The 18535-nt window shown below is 44.2% G+C and overlaps 1 protein-coding gene across 1 annotated transcript in view; it reads right to left on the bottom strand.

The window, feature by feature from the left end:
- The window catches only part of Wdr59 (WD repeat domain 59), a 79621-nt gene that overhangs the window by 25190 nt on the left and 35896 nt on the right, over nt 1-18535 (bottom strand). The window contains exons 8-18 of the mRNA XM_059263983.1: nt 17733-17849; nt 16318-16395; nt 13428-13584; nt 10226-10305; nt 9178-9331; nt 8954-9078; nt 6312-6476; nt 4677-4772; nt 4363-4519; nt 3431-3500; nt 161-314 (exon numbers count right to left, since the gene is read on the bottom strand). Coding sequence (XP_059119966.1) covers nt 161-314; nt 3431-3500; nt 4363-4519; nt 4677-4772; nt 6312-6476; nt 8954-9078; nt 9178-9331; nt 10226-10305; nt 13428-13584; nt 16318-16395; nt 17733-17849 — 1353 coding nt within the window. The remainder of the gene's footprint in view (nt 1-160; nt 315-3430; nt 3501-4362; nt 4520-4676; nt 4773-6311; nt 6477-8953; nt 9079-9177; nt 9332-10225; nt 10306-13427; nt 13585-16317; nt 16396-17732; nt 17850-18535) is intronic.

Raw genomic sequence — 18535 nt, 5'->3', positions numbered from 1 at the left:
CACGGTTTATAGTAGTTTAAACCGACTGAAAGCAACAGGGCGACCTTCCTTCTATAACCTAGCTATGAAAGTGAATACTACAGGGGGATTACTAACTCAGCTACTGAGCACGGCACAGGAGACAGGAACAAAACTCCAAGGCAATGGCTCAGACGCTTACCCGTTCCTTGTAGTAGAAGGAGCTGATGGAGACCTGCTCTTTCTCGCTGCGAGTTGGGCTCCCACTGTACAAACGCAGGTTCCCGGGGGCCTCGGTGCGGATTTTCATCGGGGCAATCAAGCCAGTGTGATACGCAGATAGGGCTGAGAGAGATCTGTGGTGGAAATGAGAGTTGTCCATATTGGCTGTAGCCTCTATACCCTGAGTAACATTATTTCTGCAGACTGCAGAAACAGACTCTCCCATGACTACAGACAGAAAACTCAGAGGACTCTACAGACTACTAGACCTGCTAATCTACAAAAATCTGCTGTGTTTCCAGATACTAGAAATAATCATTTGAGGGCCAAAAGATGGTTCAGCTGGTAAAGACACACACACACACACACACCTATAAGATGGCCCAGCTGGTAAAGACACGTGCACGCACGCGCATACACACACACACACCTATAAGATGGCCCAGCTGGTAAAGACACGTGCACGCGTGTGCATACACACACACACACACACACACACACACACACACACACACATATGATGGCTCAGTTGGTAAAGACACATGTGCACGTGCACACGCACACACATAAATATAAAAAAATCATTTGAAAAAAATTTCAATTTTTATTATCAAAACACATCAAATAGGCAGACATAGGGCTCACACTTGTAATCTCAGTCCTAGGAGAGCTGAGACAGAACTGCTATGAGTTCAAGGCCAGGCTGGGCTATAGTGAGTCTCAGGATAGTCTGAGCTATTGAGGGAAGCCCTGTCTTAAAAAAAAAAAAGTTGAATAACTTAGGAACACATATAATGAAAAAACATGAACTGGAAATACAAAATATTCCTAAGAGTCATTAAAGAAGATGCATAACAATGGAGAGATATCCATGCCAGGGAATGAAAAGGTTCCACAGTTACAACATCAGATTTCTCTTAACTGATACGCAGAGTCAGCGTAATTCCAATCAAAACACGAGCAGGCGTTGTAGAAACTAACAAGCTGATATAACTTCGTGGAGGTTCAAAGGCCTACAATAGCCAACAAAAAACTAAGAAAGAATAACCTTGGAGAACTCACTCCACCAAACTTAAAGACTTACCATAGAAGGCTACATTCTGAGTATTAAGACATGGGAGAGACGAAGAGATCAAAAGAATAACTAGGGTGCAGAAACAGATGACCACTTTTCATCCGTGAAGGCAGGCAGGCTGCAGAAATGCTGCTAGAACAACCGTTCATTTCTATTAAATAAAACCAATGTTCACCCTTACCTCACATCATAAACACCAAAGGGACTGACACCACGGACCTTAAACAAGGAATTTAAGCTGTAGACGCACAGAAGAAGATGCAGAAGGGCATTTTTGTGACCTTGATGTAGACTGAGGGTTTTTTTCTCTCTCTCTCTCTCTTTTGATATAATACAAAAATCACTAACCATAAAATTAAAAAATGATGAATTAGACAGCATCAAAATTGAAAACCATGTTCACTGAATATTACTAAGGAGGGAGAAAAAAGAGCCATAGATTAGAAGAGAATCAGTGCATACATCCAGCAAAAGATCTGCAATCAAAATAGATAGCTAGCACAAATAAGTAACACAGTGCGTGATACTTGAACGGGCACATCACAAAAGGAGACGCCCAAATGGTCAATAAGCACACAAAAGCTGCTCATATCATTAGTCATCATCGTGGGAATGCAAATTAAAGCAACAAGATAATATTTCCCACCCACCACAATGACAGAAGTTGAACAGATTGGCAACACAGAGAGAAGATGTGGAGGAATCAATCCTCTGAGCCTTCAGAGAGAAGAGGACAAAATGCCCTCACCACTGAGCACACACTTTCTCCAAGTTAAATAGATGTCTATCCCTATGACTCAGCAGTTCCACTCCTTGAGTCAAGAAATTACTATATCCATGAAAGAAAAGAAAAGGAAAAAAAAAAGGGAGGCGTGTATACCTAGTTTTACTTTTAATAGTCCCAAACAGGAAATGATCCAAACATCCATCCACAGAATGAATCGCCCTGCGTTATGTTCATTCAGTGCAATTATGGATTTATGCAGCCATTCACATCAAGTTCAATAACATTAAGTTGAACAAAGTAAGCCAGACATAAAGCAGGTCATGCTGCTTGACTCTAATTCAGTGAGGTTTAAAAGCAGGCAAAACTGGTGACAGATGTCAAGACGGTGGTTTCCTGTGGAGCTTGGCAAAGGAACCAGGACCTTTGAGGAGTCAAGACAATGTTTTGTATTTTGAGCTGAGGATTGGTCACTGAGCAGTAAACTTCAGACTTGTCTACTGCCAATTACACCTCAATGAAAGACTGCTAGCTGAAAAACGTCCCCACTAGAACATGTGATCCCAAGTCCTGACCAGCTATTCATGGCTTCCTTTGGAGAGTAGGTGTAGGGCTCCTGGTTAGTTAACCCCAGTTCTTGGGCATCAAGGTTTCATCTGCTCGAACTAATGCAGAAACTGGCAACCTCCCACTCAAGCAATAGCATCTTCAATCCTTTCTTTTAAGGTATTCAATCTTTTCTTTTAAATTTTTTTACTGGCAACTAAAGGATCTTCCCATGTGACTGCTGAAAAAATCAAATCGGTTTAGATACACTGTCCACAGTAAAAGAATCAACCAGCCAAAATGTGGACACAGGTAATCTGGCTATAAAGCTCACACCTCATCTGTCCCACTAGTTTGTCCATCAGGGAAGTAGCACAGAAAACTAGTGCCCAGGGCAGAAATGTGCTGTAAGACCGTGGCTCCTTCTGGCACAGAGGAGGGAGGGAGGGAGGGAGGGTAGGCTTTTGCATTTTCATTTAAAACGTTAGTGTGGTCTGAGTTTTTCCAACACACAATTTTAAAATGACATACCCTGATTTTAGAAGTGGCCTATTAGCGTTGGTTAACTATAGATGGTATTTCTACTTTCAGCTTAATATTAAATAATAAAATTAAGTAAAAGTTTCACAATGGGAGTCAAACACTTAGAAAGAATTCCCTCTTTCCCCTCCTCCAGGTCCTTGTACATGCTCTGCACATAAACTACCACTAGGCTTACAACCCAGTCTAACCACTTTCAACAAGCTGCCTTCCCTGTGCTCTGATACGAACCTTCCAGTAGAAATAAGTTCATGAACCTCAGTATTTGAAGAAGGAATCTTGTAAGAGGGATTTAACTGAAGACCTGAAATGAACTTTCCAGAGAGACCCAAGATGCAGATTGCTGCTGCATCTCCCAGACTCACCGAGGAGTAGGCTCTGTCGGTGACACTGCTCGATGCATCGTCATGGGCCTTGTGAAGTACACCAGGTAACCTGACCAAGGAGACATGAGCACGGTGCTGTCAGTGAGCTGGACATGAGAATCCTAAAGCAGGACTGGCTAACCTTTTTGTTCTTTGAGACAGGGTCTCACTAGGGAGCCCAAGCTGGACTGGAACTCACAGCAAGCCTCCAGCCTCAGCAGACTAAGTACTGGGATCAAGACATGAACCTCTATGCCTGGATTAATAACTATACTTAAAATAATTGTTTTGGTGGTACTAGAGATTGTATGTGGGACCTTGCACATGCTAACCATTCTTATCACCAGCCAGGCAGGGTTTTTTTTTCTTCTACTTCAGTATATCTGAGGCACATCTCCACCAACTGCCAATGCTTGTGACTACACCAATCCTTAAAAGGAACAAGGTGAGAGTCTACAAGATCCAGGAGAGGTAAAAGAATCAGGGGATCTAAGTAGATGCAGATTCAGGATCATCAGAACTAAAACAGTTTAGACTTCAATTATGGTGAACATTCTTTTTTACAAAGACCTACTTATTTTACTTATGTGTACATGTATGTGTATGCTATGTGTGTCCAGATGCCTGTTGAGGCCCAGAAAAGATGTGAGATCTCCTGGAGCTGGAGTTGTGAGCTGCTGGACCTGGGTGCTGGGAACTGAACTTGAGTCCCCCGGAAGAGCAGCAAGTGCTCTGTACTGCTGAGCCATCTCTCCAGGCCCCTGGTAAACATTCTTAGGCTATATCCACAGATACCAATTTAGCATTACACCATATGTTGTTTTGAGCTCTTGCAAAGTTAAAAACAAACATTTTCTGATAATTATGCAGAATATAGGCCTTTCTTAGCTACACTCCTTCAGAGTTAAGAGTCAAAGAACAGAGAGACCTACCTGCTCCACAGAACCTGGCCCCAGAGGTCCTAGGAAAGGGAACATTGGCATCCTGGTATGACCCATAGGCAGTGGTTACCCGGGCAAATGTCGGTAAGGGTGGTGTGACAGAGTTTGGGAGTGCAAATGGGTTGCTAGAAGTACTGTCCTCTTGGTTCTGAAATCAAACATAAACACACTAGAACCCATAACCTCTCTGGAAGCTGGATCACAAGACAGTGGTGCGGTACTACAACGGGAGCCAGGGTCTGAGGGACAGGAACTGCGACAAGACACTAAAGCATGGGTCGGCTCAACAAGTTCACGTTTCCCACCACGAAAGACTCAAGGCAGGAGACGAGCTGGCGCAGGCAAGGCTCCAAACAGCTCTGGTTGCGCTTCACTTTCTGCAGGGAAGTGTCCTTTAGGATCTGGAAAAGACCCAAAACACCATCAGGGAGAGAATCATATGTCCATATGTTTCCTGCTTGGCTTTATTCTGCAAAGTGGTTGGAAACATGTTGGCACTGGGAGGCTGGCACACGGTCAGGCCTGAGGCTTCTACTGGTTCCCATAGGGGCTCAAGGGAAGAACTTTCCTGAGCCTTAGACAGAACAGAACGACTATTCTTTCTTTCTAGTGAGTTCTACACAGCTTTGCTTCCACACATGACAAATATCATCATTTTGTAAACACCATCACTGGGCTGGAGAGAAAACTGCTCTGAGTGATATAAGCCAGGCCAAAGATTTCTATTCAGCAAGTTACCATGCATTGCTCTATTTTTATCCACAAAAACGGTGACCCCTGACATTTTAAAGTACATGCTAGAGATATGAACTGACACCCACATTAAGACAGGCACATGCACTGGACCGCTGCCCTCACTGCCTGCAGAGAGCACAGGAAATGAGCCTCCTCCAAACTCACAGCTACTGCAAGTATAAAATTCACAACTCCACAGAAGTTTTTATCAAAAATAAAAAGCGTAAGGTATCTCATTTGCAGGAGTCGACCCAGGGACTCATGTAGCCCAGGCTGGCCTCAAACTTGCTATGTAGCTGAAGATGACCTTGAACTCCTGATCTCACTGCTTCCCACAATAGGTGCACGCATTAAAGGACTGTATTACCCTATCTGGCTCATTTTCACTAATTATATGTTGACATACAATATTATTTTACATATGCTGAGTTAAATAAAAGTACTGTTAAAATTAATTTATCTTAAGATTATTTTACACATGTGTCAGTTTCCGAACCCACAGCGCTCCTTTTCTGAAATTTTTGATTTTTTTTTTTTAAAGATTTATTTATTATGTATACAGTGTTCTGCCTGCATGTATGCCTGCACGCCAGAAGAGGGCACCAGATCTCATTAAAGTTGGTTGTGAGCAACCATGTGGTTGGTTGCTGGGAACTAAACTCAGGACTTCTGGAAGAGTAGGCAGTGCTCTTAACCTCTGAGCCATCTCTCCAGCTCCTACTTTTCTGAGATTTTTTCAATGACTATACATAAATTTTTTCTAACTGTCAAATATTTTTTTAGCTTCAAAATATATCCTACCTATTTCTTCTAGACAAGTGAAATTGCCTTGCAGAGTTCATAACCTCAGACTAATGCAAAGCTCTAAATTTGCAAGCACATTGCTTATAGTTCATTTATTTGCCTGAAGTATTTATGAAACCCTTCCTATCCAACATTTGTAAGAGTTTTTCTGAAGAAAAGTCAACAGTTTCTATTAGAATTCCAAAGGACATCCATACCCACCCCCTCAAAAAAAGCAGTTAAGAACCCTGCCCTACTGCTGACTGGACCAAGTGGGAGGCCAAGACAGTATCTAAGCAGCAGATACTGCAGCACATGGGGAACAGGCAACTTCTAAATCTTAAGATCCAGGTTTGTGCTCAACCTCACCAATGCCTGTGCTACAGACGCAAGGAGAAGTTAAAGATGGGACCCAGCCTTACCTTCAGCAGCTTGGCCTTCACGGCAGACGTGATGGTGGTAGGGTTAATGAACTGGAAAGAAGGAGCAGCGTTGTTGGGGTACTGTGCTGGGAATGTCACCAGCATCTTGACACGATGGTTGCTACAATGCACAGACACCGTGCAGCTCCTGTCTGCAGCGTCCATCTGCAAGACACAAGCCCAAGGTGCTTTGGAGACAAACTGCAAAGGGTCTTCAGATGCAAACACATTTACTTTATCATATTGTGCTGTATTTTATTTGCAGTGTTGAGCCTCAAGCCTGGGGCCTTGAACAAGCAAGACAAGTACTCTACCCCCAAGCCACACCCTCAGCAGAATGCGAATGGATTTTTAACAATCAACATAAATGCTCGTGTTCCTAGTAACTGAGTAAAAGGAAAGTGCCTATAAAAGCAAGTGAGTTTGAAAGACAATTCATTTTTCAGAAAAGATTTCTAAGTTTTGTACTGTTTTAAATAAATTCATACGTATTGTTTTTTAATTTTATACGTATGGGTATGTCTGCACAACACCTACGTGCCTGGTGCCTTTGGAGGGCAGAAGAGGACAACGGAGTTAGAGGCAGCTGTGAGCTGCCATGTGGGTGTTAGGAATCAAACTTGGGCCCTCTGAAAGAGTAGCCAGAGCTCTTAAGCTCTGATCCACCTGAGAGATGCAAAAAAAAGAGTTGCTTTATTTTTATTTACTTGTTTTATTCATTCATTCATTTATTTGTTGATTGATTGATTGATTGATTGATTGACTAACTGATTGAGAGACAGGACTTTACTATGTACCCCAGGCTGGCCTGGAATTTGTTATGCAGCCAAGGCTGACCTTGAACTCATGATCTTTACTGAGTGTTGGGATTACAAAAATGTGCTACCACACTTTGCTGGTTACAGAATTTTGTTTTGTTTTGTTTTTTAGGGTGATGGGAACGTTCTGGAATTAGACAGTGGTGAAAGCTGCCCAACTCTGGAATCAACTAGGAGAGCAGCAGTATAGACTAAGTTGATACAGACAGGCAATTAATGCAGCCTTTAGCTCTGGTGATTTCCGACGTGGCCAACTAGAGAAAGCAACTGAAGTAAAGTATAGTGAAAGGGTGAAACCCGTGGGAAATCGAGAAACTTCGACTGTGCAAACTACATTCAATTCAAATATTCAAATATTATCATCAGGGGTCTGGAGAGATGGCTCAGCGGTTAAGAGCACTGGCTGCTTTTGCAGAGGACCCAGGTTCAATTCTCAGAACCCACGTGACAGTTCACAGTTGCCTGTAACTCCAGTTTGGGGGGATCCAGTGTCCTCTTCTGACCTCTGCAGGCACTGCACACACGTGGTGTGCAGACATACATGTAGACCAAACAGCTGCTGGCCTTTGAAGTCATTCGTCCCTCTGTCTCAATTCCCTCAGCTGTAAAGCACAGTCACACTACACATTACACAACAACGTTAGAGACCAGCAGACCCTGGCACTGAAGTACTTATCTGTCTGTAGTGGAATACCTCTGAGCAAAAGGAAAGTTATCAAAGCTTTAAAATCCCTTTCTGGAGTGGTACTCAGTTCTCTAAAGCAAAGAATTTTGAAATCTACACACAGACACACACTCACACACACACACACACACACACACACACACACACACACTGCTCCATGTTGAGAGTCAGGCCAATCCAAGGCTTCTCAGAGGCCCGGATGAGATCACAAAAGGAACCTAGTTTTGTGTCCTTGCCAAGGGGCAGATTTGCCATGGTCTAGTCTGGAGCTGGGACCTGGGCCTTGAATGAGTCAGGGTTTTGGTTCCTGGGAACGTGGCTTTTCCCCTTGAAGAGACTGGAGTTATCGGTCCCAAGGCAGCTGTGTGGTCAGTCTGGGATGTACTTGCGATACCCTGTGTTCTCTTTGGGCAACACTGCTTGACTAGCATCTTGCTGACTGTGTCCCACTGTGTGATAGCTTCTGCTGCCTTCCTCCCATTTCTCCCCCTGGAAACAGCATGTAAGATATTGTACTTCTTAATAAGTTTGCTTGGCATAAGACATAGCTTGTGCAAGACCTCCTGACCCCAGATTCCTGTTTTCTTTGTGGTCTCATCTCCTGGCCATGTGTCCTCCTCAGGACCTTGTCACTGATAAACAACCTGCTGGTGCAAGACTGTTCCAAGTGCTAAGTGAACCAAGAGGCTCCGGTCACCTTCTTCCTCTGAATTTACATCAAAGGAAACCAGCTCACAAAGGAAGGTGGGGGAGCACAGAACAACAACACGGAGATTTAGGAGATTCAGCTCCAAATTCAGCTCTGCCATTAACCTCCCCATAATCTTGTCAACCAGTAAGCCTCCCCAGAGCAAACATCACCACACACAGAAAGTAAGGGCTGGAGAGATGCTAGGGAGATGCTACGGCACATGAGCTTCAGAAGTGTCCTTAGAAAACTTAGGAATTAAAAAAGAAGGCTGGAGCTACAGAGTCGGCTCAGCAGTTAAGCATGCTTGCTGTTTTTCCACAGGGCCGAGGTTCAGGCCGGCACCTGTGTTTGGGCAGCTGACACCTGCCTCTAACTCCGGCTCCGACAGACCCATCACCCACACTCCCACACACTCCATCCACAAGCCCAGGTCATTACTCTGACTTACCTCCACATTGACATTCCGGATTTGCACATTGATCAAGGAGAATTCCTGCTGCAGAGTCTGAGGCAGGCCTAGCTGGTCCGATTTCCTCTCTTCCAGCAAACTGCTGGGAGGATCTTCCTTTAAGGCTACCAGGAGAGACAGTCAATATTGAAACTGTTTTAGGAAATGAGTGAGTCCTGGGGTATCTGCCACGTAACTCTGGAATGCATAGTGGGGCCCCTCACCTAGGACATCAGATCCATTACCATCTTCTTCGCCGTGGCTTGCGCTGGGCTGGTGATCTGTGTCTTGAGTGTGTAGGGTCTTCTCTGGTTCCGGCAGAAGAGAAATGCTCTCAATGAACTCATCAACACCATCCAGTATGTCATTGGCACAGAGCTGAAAGCAGGGCAGAGGGTGGGGTGGGAATGTGGTTCAGGGTTAAAGTGCTTACCCAGCATGCACAAGACCCTGGCTTAAAGATGGAGAACCAGAGAAGTAACAGAAACAGTCACTATGTCTGGCTAAAGAGTTCTGTCTTAAAAAATGGAATCATAAAGGACGGGGATGTGTCAGCTAAGAGCTGGTATAATCAAAATAGATTTTACCCATCACTAACATTCCCTGGTTAAATACAAAGGATAATGCACTCTATTACTCCACTCTAGACATTTTCCATCATGATCAGAGTGAAAAATGCTGAGGAAAAAAATCAACTTAAATTCCAAGTCTTAATGGAATGATTCAGCTAACTCACAAGCAAAATTACCATAACCCTAAGCATTTGGACCAAATGGCATGTTCTGGAAAAAACAGATTTAAATAAAAAGTGATAAGATAATAGGGCTTAACCAAAATGCTCAGGTGAGTTTAGACTAAGCATTCACCCAGCATTTCCCATCAGTCCTGGAGGGGCTGGTGTGAGAAATGCTGTTGGGTGTGAAACACCAGTGAGCCGTTTTCTCACCATCAATTCAGCCACTGAACCAAAAGAAGACTGCCCCTGACTGTTCGGAGCGACGTATCAGGTACCCCTTCCATTTACATAAGAACCAAACACTCATATATGAAAACACTGGAAGGAGGACAAGAGGGGAAAAACAGAGTCTTCAGCCTTAAAGTGAAGAAGACTTTGGTTCTTAAAGACCTCCAAGCCAGTGTGGCATGCACAAGCCACCAGCCCACCACAGACATATGTTAAATGTCAGCCTATATTCTCCAATATTTTGTATCTTTTGGTTAAAGTTCTGGTATATCCACTTATACGTCTCTATAGTAATACTAAGTACATACCCTCTGCATTTGGTAATCCACCCGCCACATCCTCAAGGTCTGATCCCGGGACCACGTGACAAGTTGGTAGTCCTTGGACCCTAGAAATCATCAAATAAAAATCCTAAAACACAGCCGGGCGGTGGTGGCGCACGCCTTTAATCCCAGCACTCGAGAGGCAGAGCCAAGCGGATCTCTGTGAGTTCGAGGCCAGCCTGGGCTACCAAGTGAGTTCTAGGAAAGGCGCAAAGCTACACAGAGAAACCCTGTCTCAAAAAACAAAAAACAAAACAACAACAAAAAAAAATCCTAAAACACATCCTCTAGATTTGACATCCATTTTGTTACAGGCAGCAATGGAGTAAGATTCATTCACTCACTTACTCCTTCATTCATTCATATGTATATACATTCCACAAATTGTGGTGATATATTGTGTACCCTAATAAACTTTGCCTGAAGATCAGAGGACAGAACAAGCCACTAAATTAAACATAGAGGCCAGGCAGCGGTGGCACATACTCTTAATCCTAGCACTCTGGAGGCAGAGATCCATCTGGATCTAAGTGAGTTCAAAGCCACCCAGGACTACATGAGATTGACTCAGTCTAGGAGAGAAACAGAGCCAGGCAATGGTAGCACACACCTTTAATACCAGTACTTGGGAGTCACGCTTTTAATCCTAGCACTTGAGATCTCATGCCTTTGCTTGGGAAGCACACACGCCTTTAATACCAGGAAATGATGGCTGGACGGAGAAAGGTATATAAGGGTGAGGAGACAGGAACTAGGGCTTTTTCAGGCTGAGGAATTGGTGAGGTAGGAGGTGGTGGCTGTGGCTTGTTCCTTTGTCTCTCTGATGCTTCAGCATTTACTCCAACATCTGGCCCCGGGTTTCTTATTTAAAGACTACTTAACATTCGAGTTACAACAAGCAGTTATTGAACATCTTAGTCTATGGCCGATATGCGCTTAGGCCCCAGAACAGTAGCATGAATAAAATCATCTATCGTTATAGAGCTCACAATTCCAATGGTGGAAAAAGACAAGCAAATAAATATGTAATAAAATACTGGTGGGGATAAGTGGCGAGAAAATATCACCGGAGAAGAGGGCAGACTGCTGAGAGCAGTTTTGAGCTAGGACTCCCCAGGAAAGTCCCATGAGAGCAGAGACAGAAATGAAGTGAAATACTAATTAACAAATTAGCAGACAGAGAGTGAGGCTAAGACCTAAGGTCACCTAAATCGTCACCTCTGCAAACGCACTCCCTCCCAAGGAGCTGGGACAAAGGCAATCTTCTGTAAAAATGAACTGTTTTCTATGCAACACTGCATCTCACTGTTCAAAATAATTTTGTAAAGTGATATATCTCTTTATAAAGTAAATAACCAACCTTTTAGCCCTCTTAATTAGCTGAATCATATTTTAGATATTGGGTCCAGTCACAGGGGATGACTCAAAAGAAGAAGTTTGGGGGGCTTCATGAAACAGCTTATAAAAGATGGGGACACTTGGACTAACTGCTGAGCACCTACAACCTCCTTCAGGGCCATCTTCAGACAACACAGAATTTATAAAGTATTTCCCTCAATCCCTCAACTCGTAGATGGGACACTGAGACAACAGACATGATCTGTACAGGATACCAGGTAAGTGGGCTTTGGTCAAGGGCGAGCTCCCTTCTACATCAGTCCCTGCTCTGTGTCACTTCAACCAACAGTGGTCTCCCCATGTTTTAATATGTCCCGAGGCACACCTAACAAGAAAGTAACCTTTTTGGATCATTGTGAAGTTCCACCACCTAGTCTCATGTTCATGGTCATCAACACTCTGACCCTACGTCTATCCTTTCCACATACCCCTGGCTGGGAGGAAAAGGTAGACCTAACGGCCTTATAAATTCATCTCCTCTACTTGCACCTTCCATGCTACTCCCACTCCTTCCCAAGATGCCTTGCTCTCCCACTGACCTCCTTTCCGGCATCTTCTTCCTGCTTTCCCCAACTGCCCACTCCACTCCTTGTCTTGGAAGTAACAAGTGCAGTCCCTGTGGCCTTACTTATGCTACCTAGAGACCTGGCTTCTAGTCTCAGCCCACTGTGGAATTCTCTCTTACACATCAAACAGCTTCCTTTGTGTTCAACTAGATGTTTGTATTTCACACTCATTTTGGTCCTTCAGCAACACCCAACCCCTGTGACTACTGCTTCTTTCCCAGGCACCCTTTCCCCTCAGCTACCACATCCTGGGCCTTCCCCACAGTGAAAATCAAAGCCCAAGCGTAAGGTGGTCCAATGCAAACTCAATGAGGAGACATGGTGGTAAAAATATACCAGAGCAACATTAGCTTGGGAAGAAGGTGTCAAATTTAAAAAACATCCAGGATAATTCAATTATGAAAGGTTCAAAGAAAACAGACAAATCTAAATTAGCTTTAGGAATTCACAAAGTGGTAGTGAAAGACAGGGGCATAGCCCAGTAGCAAGTGTGAGGTCCTAGGTTTGATCTCCAGCGACAATCAATCAATAAACAAACAAACAGACAAGAAGGATGGGAGGAAAAGAGGGAGAGCAGGAGGAAAATTGCTATTGATTTATTGGTTTGTTTGTTTGTTTGTTTTCAAGGGGAGGGGTAGTTTCAAGATCGGGTTTCTCTGTGTATCTGTGTGTCCTGGAACTGGTTTTGTAGACTAGACTGGCCTCGAACTCAGAGAACTGCCTGCCTCTGCCTCCCGAGCCCTGGGATTAAAGGCATGAGCCACTCTGCCCTTCCCAATGCTGTGACCCTTTAATATAGTTCCTCATGTTGGGGTGACCCCCCCAACCATAAAACTATTTCATTGTTACTTCATGTAATTTTGTTACTGTTATGAATTGTAATATAAGTATCTGATACACAGGACATACGATATGATAACCCCAAAGGGGTCACGACCTACGGTACAGGTTGAGAATCGCTGTCTTTGACCCTTGCAATGATTCAACAACAAACCTCTCTCAGCCTCTCACAGGAGCAGATCTCCTCCAAGTAGGAGAACTTACAGCGGAAGCCGGAGAAGAGAACTGGGGGACAGAATGCTACCTACTCCCTTTACACAACTGAACACAGCCCTCCTTGATCTGGCCTGCTAAAGCCAGCCCTGTTCTCCTCACTAGACCAAACGACAGCTACAGCTGTCCCCCAGAGCTCAGAAGACAAGACAGCCACCTTCCTCACTCACCTTCCTTCTGTCTCCTCCACTGGAACTCCAGCACCACATCATCATGTCCCACAAAGGTGTGGACTGGAGTGTTCAAGTCAAAGACATTCCACAGGAGCAGGCTGTTTTCCCTCCGCAGCTGAGGGACCATCACAGTCACTAATCCGTTGCTGAACGGCTGCAGCCAAGAAGGGGAAAGCCGTGATTATTCCATGGAGAATCAGCCAAAAGCAATGCTGGAATTCTCCCTAACTAAAATAAACTATACGGCGGCCACCAGGCATGGTGGCTCAGGCCTGTAACACTAGCACTGAGGAAGCGGAAGCAGGATTGCCGCAAGTCTGCAGCTAGTCTGGTCTACGAATCAAATTCCAGGGCAGGCCAGCCATGACTACATAGGAAGAACCTATCTTTTTTTTCTTTTTACTTTTTGCTTTTTTCAAGACAGGGTTTCTCTGTGTAGCCCTGGCTGTCCTGGAACTCTAGACTAGAGTGGCCTCAAACTCAGAGATTCCCCCTGCCTCTGTCTCCCAAGTGCTGGGATTAAAGGTGTGTGCTATGACCACAAGGATAAGAACCTATCTTTAATTAAAAAGAAAAATTATGGAAGGCTCAAACTCATTTGGGGGAATTTTTCTCAAATACCATAAGCTGTCTATGACATTCAGCCTTCTCTCTGGTAATGGAATGGAACATATCAAATGGAAAATAAGGCTGAGCCAAATGTTTGGATAATGTGAGAATCAAAGCTATGTTTTAAGTTTTCATTACTGTGCCTAAGATCCATAACACAAAAAGACCTGTAACCTGTAAGGCCCTGGCCCAAGGGCGGGTACTTCCTGCGATGCTGGAGGCTGCTGTTCATATGCGAGGACAAGCTACAAGTTTTTACTTCTCTAGACAAGTTTGGTTGACCCAACTGCACCGGATGTGCTTGATCATACGTAGGCAGGAAGTATGTCAGGATGCATGCTTGCCCCCAAATGGATGAAGGCAGGAAGTATGTAGCCTTGTGGGTTTGCCTTTATAAGCACCTGGCCAAAGTAGCTTGTGGCCATTTTCTGGGAACCCTGGAATGGACCTGGCCAGAGTCCATCATCCTGGCTAGTATTTAATTAAAGCTTCCTTCAAATGTGGCTCAAAATTGAGGTAGTGGTTTTATTTTCACCTGACGGGATTAACAATAACTCTGAAAATCCTACAGTAAGCAAATGGCTCTTTCTATTCCATGTCCTACCTACTCTACATGAGTTCCTCCTCAGGAATGAGTATTCAAGGCTCACTGGGAAAATCTGCATGCAGAAAGGTCAGAACACCATCTCCATGAAGCATCACCTTCTCACTGCCTCAGTGTGACACTGAGTAACCCCAGAACTGCAAAACTCAGTCTGTCGGGGAGCTGAGGGGCCCATTTGACTTATATCTAGACTCTGTTATTTCAGGGGAAAAGCATAGTTACACAAGAGTACACTTATTAATCTTCCCCTCTCCTCCCAATAACACTCCCCAACTTTCATGCTTATTTTTTAAAGCAAACATGAATCCAGAGATGTCAGCTCCTAAGAACAGTGTCTGATTTCTCGGCAAGTGATCCCAGATGCAAAAACAACATAATGTCCAATTATCTTCTTTGCTCCACAAAGTCCCACAATGACAGACTAATGCATAAATGTAGCTTTGTTCATCCCTGTGCTTGCTTTCAAAGTGACATTAAAGGAAATGCATTTATCTCTGACTCACAGCTATCAACGTGGCCCTGGAAAAATGGTTGGAGGTGGATAACATCCTATTTGTAGCATTCTGTGATTTATAAAGCACATTCATATACATTATTTCAAGTGGAAGGCAGATTGTGATATTCCAAATGCCACAGAATTGTCCACTTTAGTATGTCAAATATTATCGCAATAATGAAAGTGAGGGGCAGGGCTGGAGCAGACAGAAGCAATTAAGAGCTCCTGCTGCTCTTCCAGAGAACATTCCCAACATCCCCAGCGGCAGCTCACAACCTCCTGTAACTCCTGTAACTCTGATCTGATGCCCTCTTTTAACCTCTGTAGGTACCTGCACTCCTACGGCATACACACCCATAAATAAAAATAAGAACAGGGCGGTGGTGGCACACGCTTTTAATCCCAGCACTCAGAAGGCAGAACCAGGCAGATCTCTGTGAGTTCGAGGCCAGCCTGGGCTACAGAGTGAGTTCCAGGACAGGCTTCAAAGCTACACAGAGAAGCCCCGTCTCGAAAAACAAAACAAAATAAAAAGAAGAATAAATCTTTGAGCTGGAGTGATGGTTCAGCATTTAAAAACAGTTGCTGCTCTTCCAGAGAACCCAAGTTCCATCCCCAGCACCCATGTTGGCCGACTCATAACTGCCCGTATCCCCAGCTCTCTTCTGGCCTCTATGGGCACCTACATGCACATGGTACCTACTTATACAGACACATACACGTGCACACACACACATACATACACACACACACACAAATAAACACAAATCCTTAACAAAAAATTTTAAGGACAGAGTGAAAAATATCCTTCAACTCTGCAAATGAAGAAATTACTGCTTAAAATCAAGTATCTTTTCCACAGCTACAAAAACATTAAATGGTAGAGTTGGACCCCAAACCAGGTCCTCTGAATCTAAAGCCCGAGTTCTTTCTACTGTACTTCACCAGCTTCCCGCCTGGCCCCTCTTCTCTGTCCTACCCTGTTGATCCACCCTTAGTGAACAAACATCTTCACCAGCCTACTTCTCTGCGGAACACATAGCTAGCCTTCCAAAGGTAAGTACCTAACAGCACTACTGCATTTACCATACTTCAAACCAACACAACAGGAGAAAACTGTCTCACAAAGAAAACAAGAAAATGCATGCTTCAGACAAGAGGTAGGGTAGCTCACTCACTGTGTATCTGGCTTTCCAGACAGGCACCTGGCAAGGGAGAATATTGAGGTATTTCCGAGGCTGGCGGTAATCCCAGAACTACAAGAAAGAAAGTTGGTGAAATAAATGCCATTTAAAAAAAACTCAACTATTGAAGTAAGCATGGCCTTCAAACTGATTGCTTTTCATCCTCCAAAGAAATATTTCAATAGTGTATTTTTAGGTCCACCCCCATAACCATGTACTGTCAGACACACAAAGAACCCTTCCTTTTACATCTATCAACATTACAGCAGGATTTCTAGACTTCACCAGGACCGCACGGGGCAGATCAACTGCCTATTAAATAACCATTGTAGTTCAAAGGTGAAAATAACAGGTTTCAATCCTGCATTACTTTAACATCTAAAGGTAATTTAACAACAGGTAACACGCCATGACAACTTACTGCTTTCAGACAGACATTTAAAACTTTTTAATCTCACCCAATCTTTACAACAAACACGGCAAGACGTTCCTAATCTTTTTTTCAAATGCAGAATGGGGTAAGTTTCTGTTTCCTGAATTTGGGAGATTAGGGACAGAAACCTACAAAACCTAAAATAAAACAAACAAGTGACTCTGGCACAGAGCCAGGGGACTCACAAACCTCCAGACGAAGTACTTTTAGTCCTTACACAGAAAGGCTTGGGCTCTAGTTTAGCTAGTCAAACCACCAAAAGATCACAGCTATGTAAATCCAATAAAACCATATAATAATAATCACTGTGTGCTAAACCAGCTTCTGTGGCCAAGTCCTGACCTGCAGGACAGAGATTTGAACACAGCGGGAAGGAAGGGGAAGAGACCACCCTGCCCCGCCACCACTTTGATCAAGGGCACACGGCTGGTGTCACAGCGTCAGAAAAGGGGAAACACCGTCTCTAAAAGTCAAAGACGACAGGGCTCCTGGACACAAAGCTTGAGCAGGTCCTAAGTTAGAGAATACTAACAAAACTCCGTCCTGGCCACGCTGACATCTGAGGCCGGATCTCTCACAGACAGAATCCTGAGGAACTGATGGCTGGCCACCATGAGCAGACAAACTATAATCCTGGTGGCTTTAATAATCACGTGGGCTGCTTCTCCTTGATGTTATCTCTGTGTAGACATCTGGTTTCTTTACAACTTCTTCTCAGGTAAACTTGTCTTTCCTAAATGCTTTCTGTCTCTGGTTCTCAGAGGGAAAGAAAACCTGAAGAAATTCAGAAGCTCATCAGTCAGCGGCCACACCATCACTTCTGCTGGTCAGGAGAGCCAGGCTGACTCACCCGGGCCCCCAGGGAGCACGTGGGGGCCATACTAGCAAACGGCATGTTTCCTTCCAAAGTGCTGTCACGTATTCCTGATGCCTCCCACACACAGCTCCTGCAATGGCCCTGGTGGGGACGACTCACCTTGACAGAGTTATCTTGACTAGAGGTGGCAAGAATGTGCTCGCTGTCTGGGTGCCAGTCCAGGCCATGGATTTTGGAGAGGTGGGCTGCGAGATACTCCACTGCTGTACTGGGTTTCTGTGACACAGTGACACTAGGTTTGTTACTTTCGAAAGAACTCACTGAATGTCTACCACAGAACAGGCTGCTGGGTCTGAGGAGACGCTGAACTCTGCCAGGACAGTCACAGCCTCCATTCTTTCTTTATTCATAAGCTCTCTTTGTTTAAACCAAATACACCCAACAACAGAAGACGTCCCCAGATCTCTTTCACATGCCCTGTGAGTAAGGCTGACAGTCTCACTTCTACCCACTCCAGACGTATGACTTACTAAGAGATACAGGTAGTGACTACTTCTCATCCTTTCAGAGTGGACCATTTCTGTTCCCCTTCCTGACGTAAAAAGAGGGACTGTGGCGGTCACAGGAACCCATGAGGGTAAGAGCACACATATGTCTTCTAGTGACTGAGCACTAGGATCCCAAACCTACCTGTGCACACACATCCTCCCACCCCGACACATAATTTAAAATGTAAAAAAGAAACTTACTAAACTCTTCCTTTTTTAAAGGGGCAATCCAAATTCAATAAAAGATTTAGATACAAAAGACATTCACATCAGTGTTATTTAGAACTCTAGAATGTCAGAAGCAACTTCTAGAATCAGTAAGTAGGGAGTAATTAAGTTGAATAAATTATACTACAACTATGTGAACTCAGTCTTCCTCCCCTCAACCTGTGAGCACTGGGGTTACAGGCATGC

Source organism: Peromyscus eremicus, chromosome 5, assembly GCF_949786415.1.
Source record: "Peromyscus eremicus chromosome 5, PerEre_H2_v1, whole genome shotgun sequence".
Taxonomy (NCBI): Eukaryota; Metazoa; Chordata; class Mammalia; order Rodentia; family Cricetidae; genus Peromyscus; species Peromyscus eremicus.
This window is presented reverse-complemented; position numbering and strand designations above follow the sequence as displayed.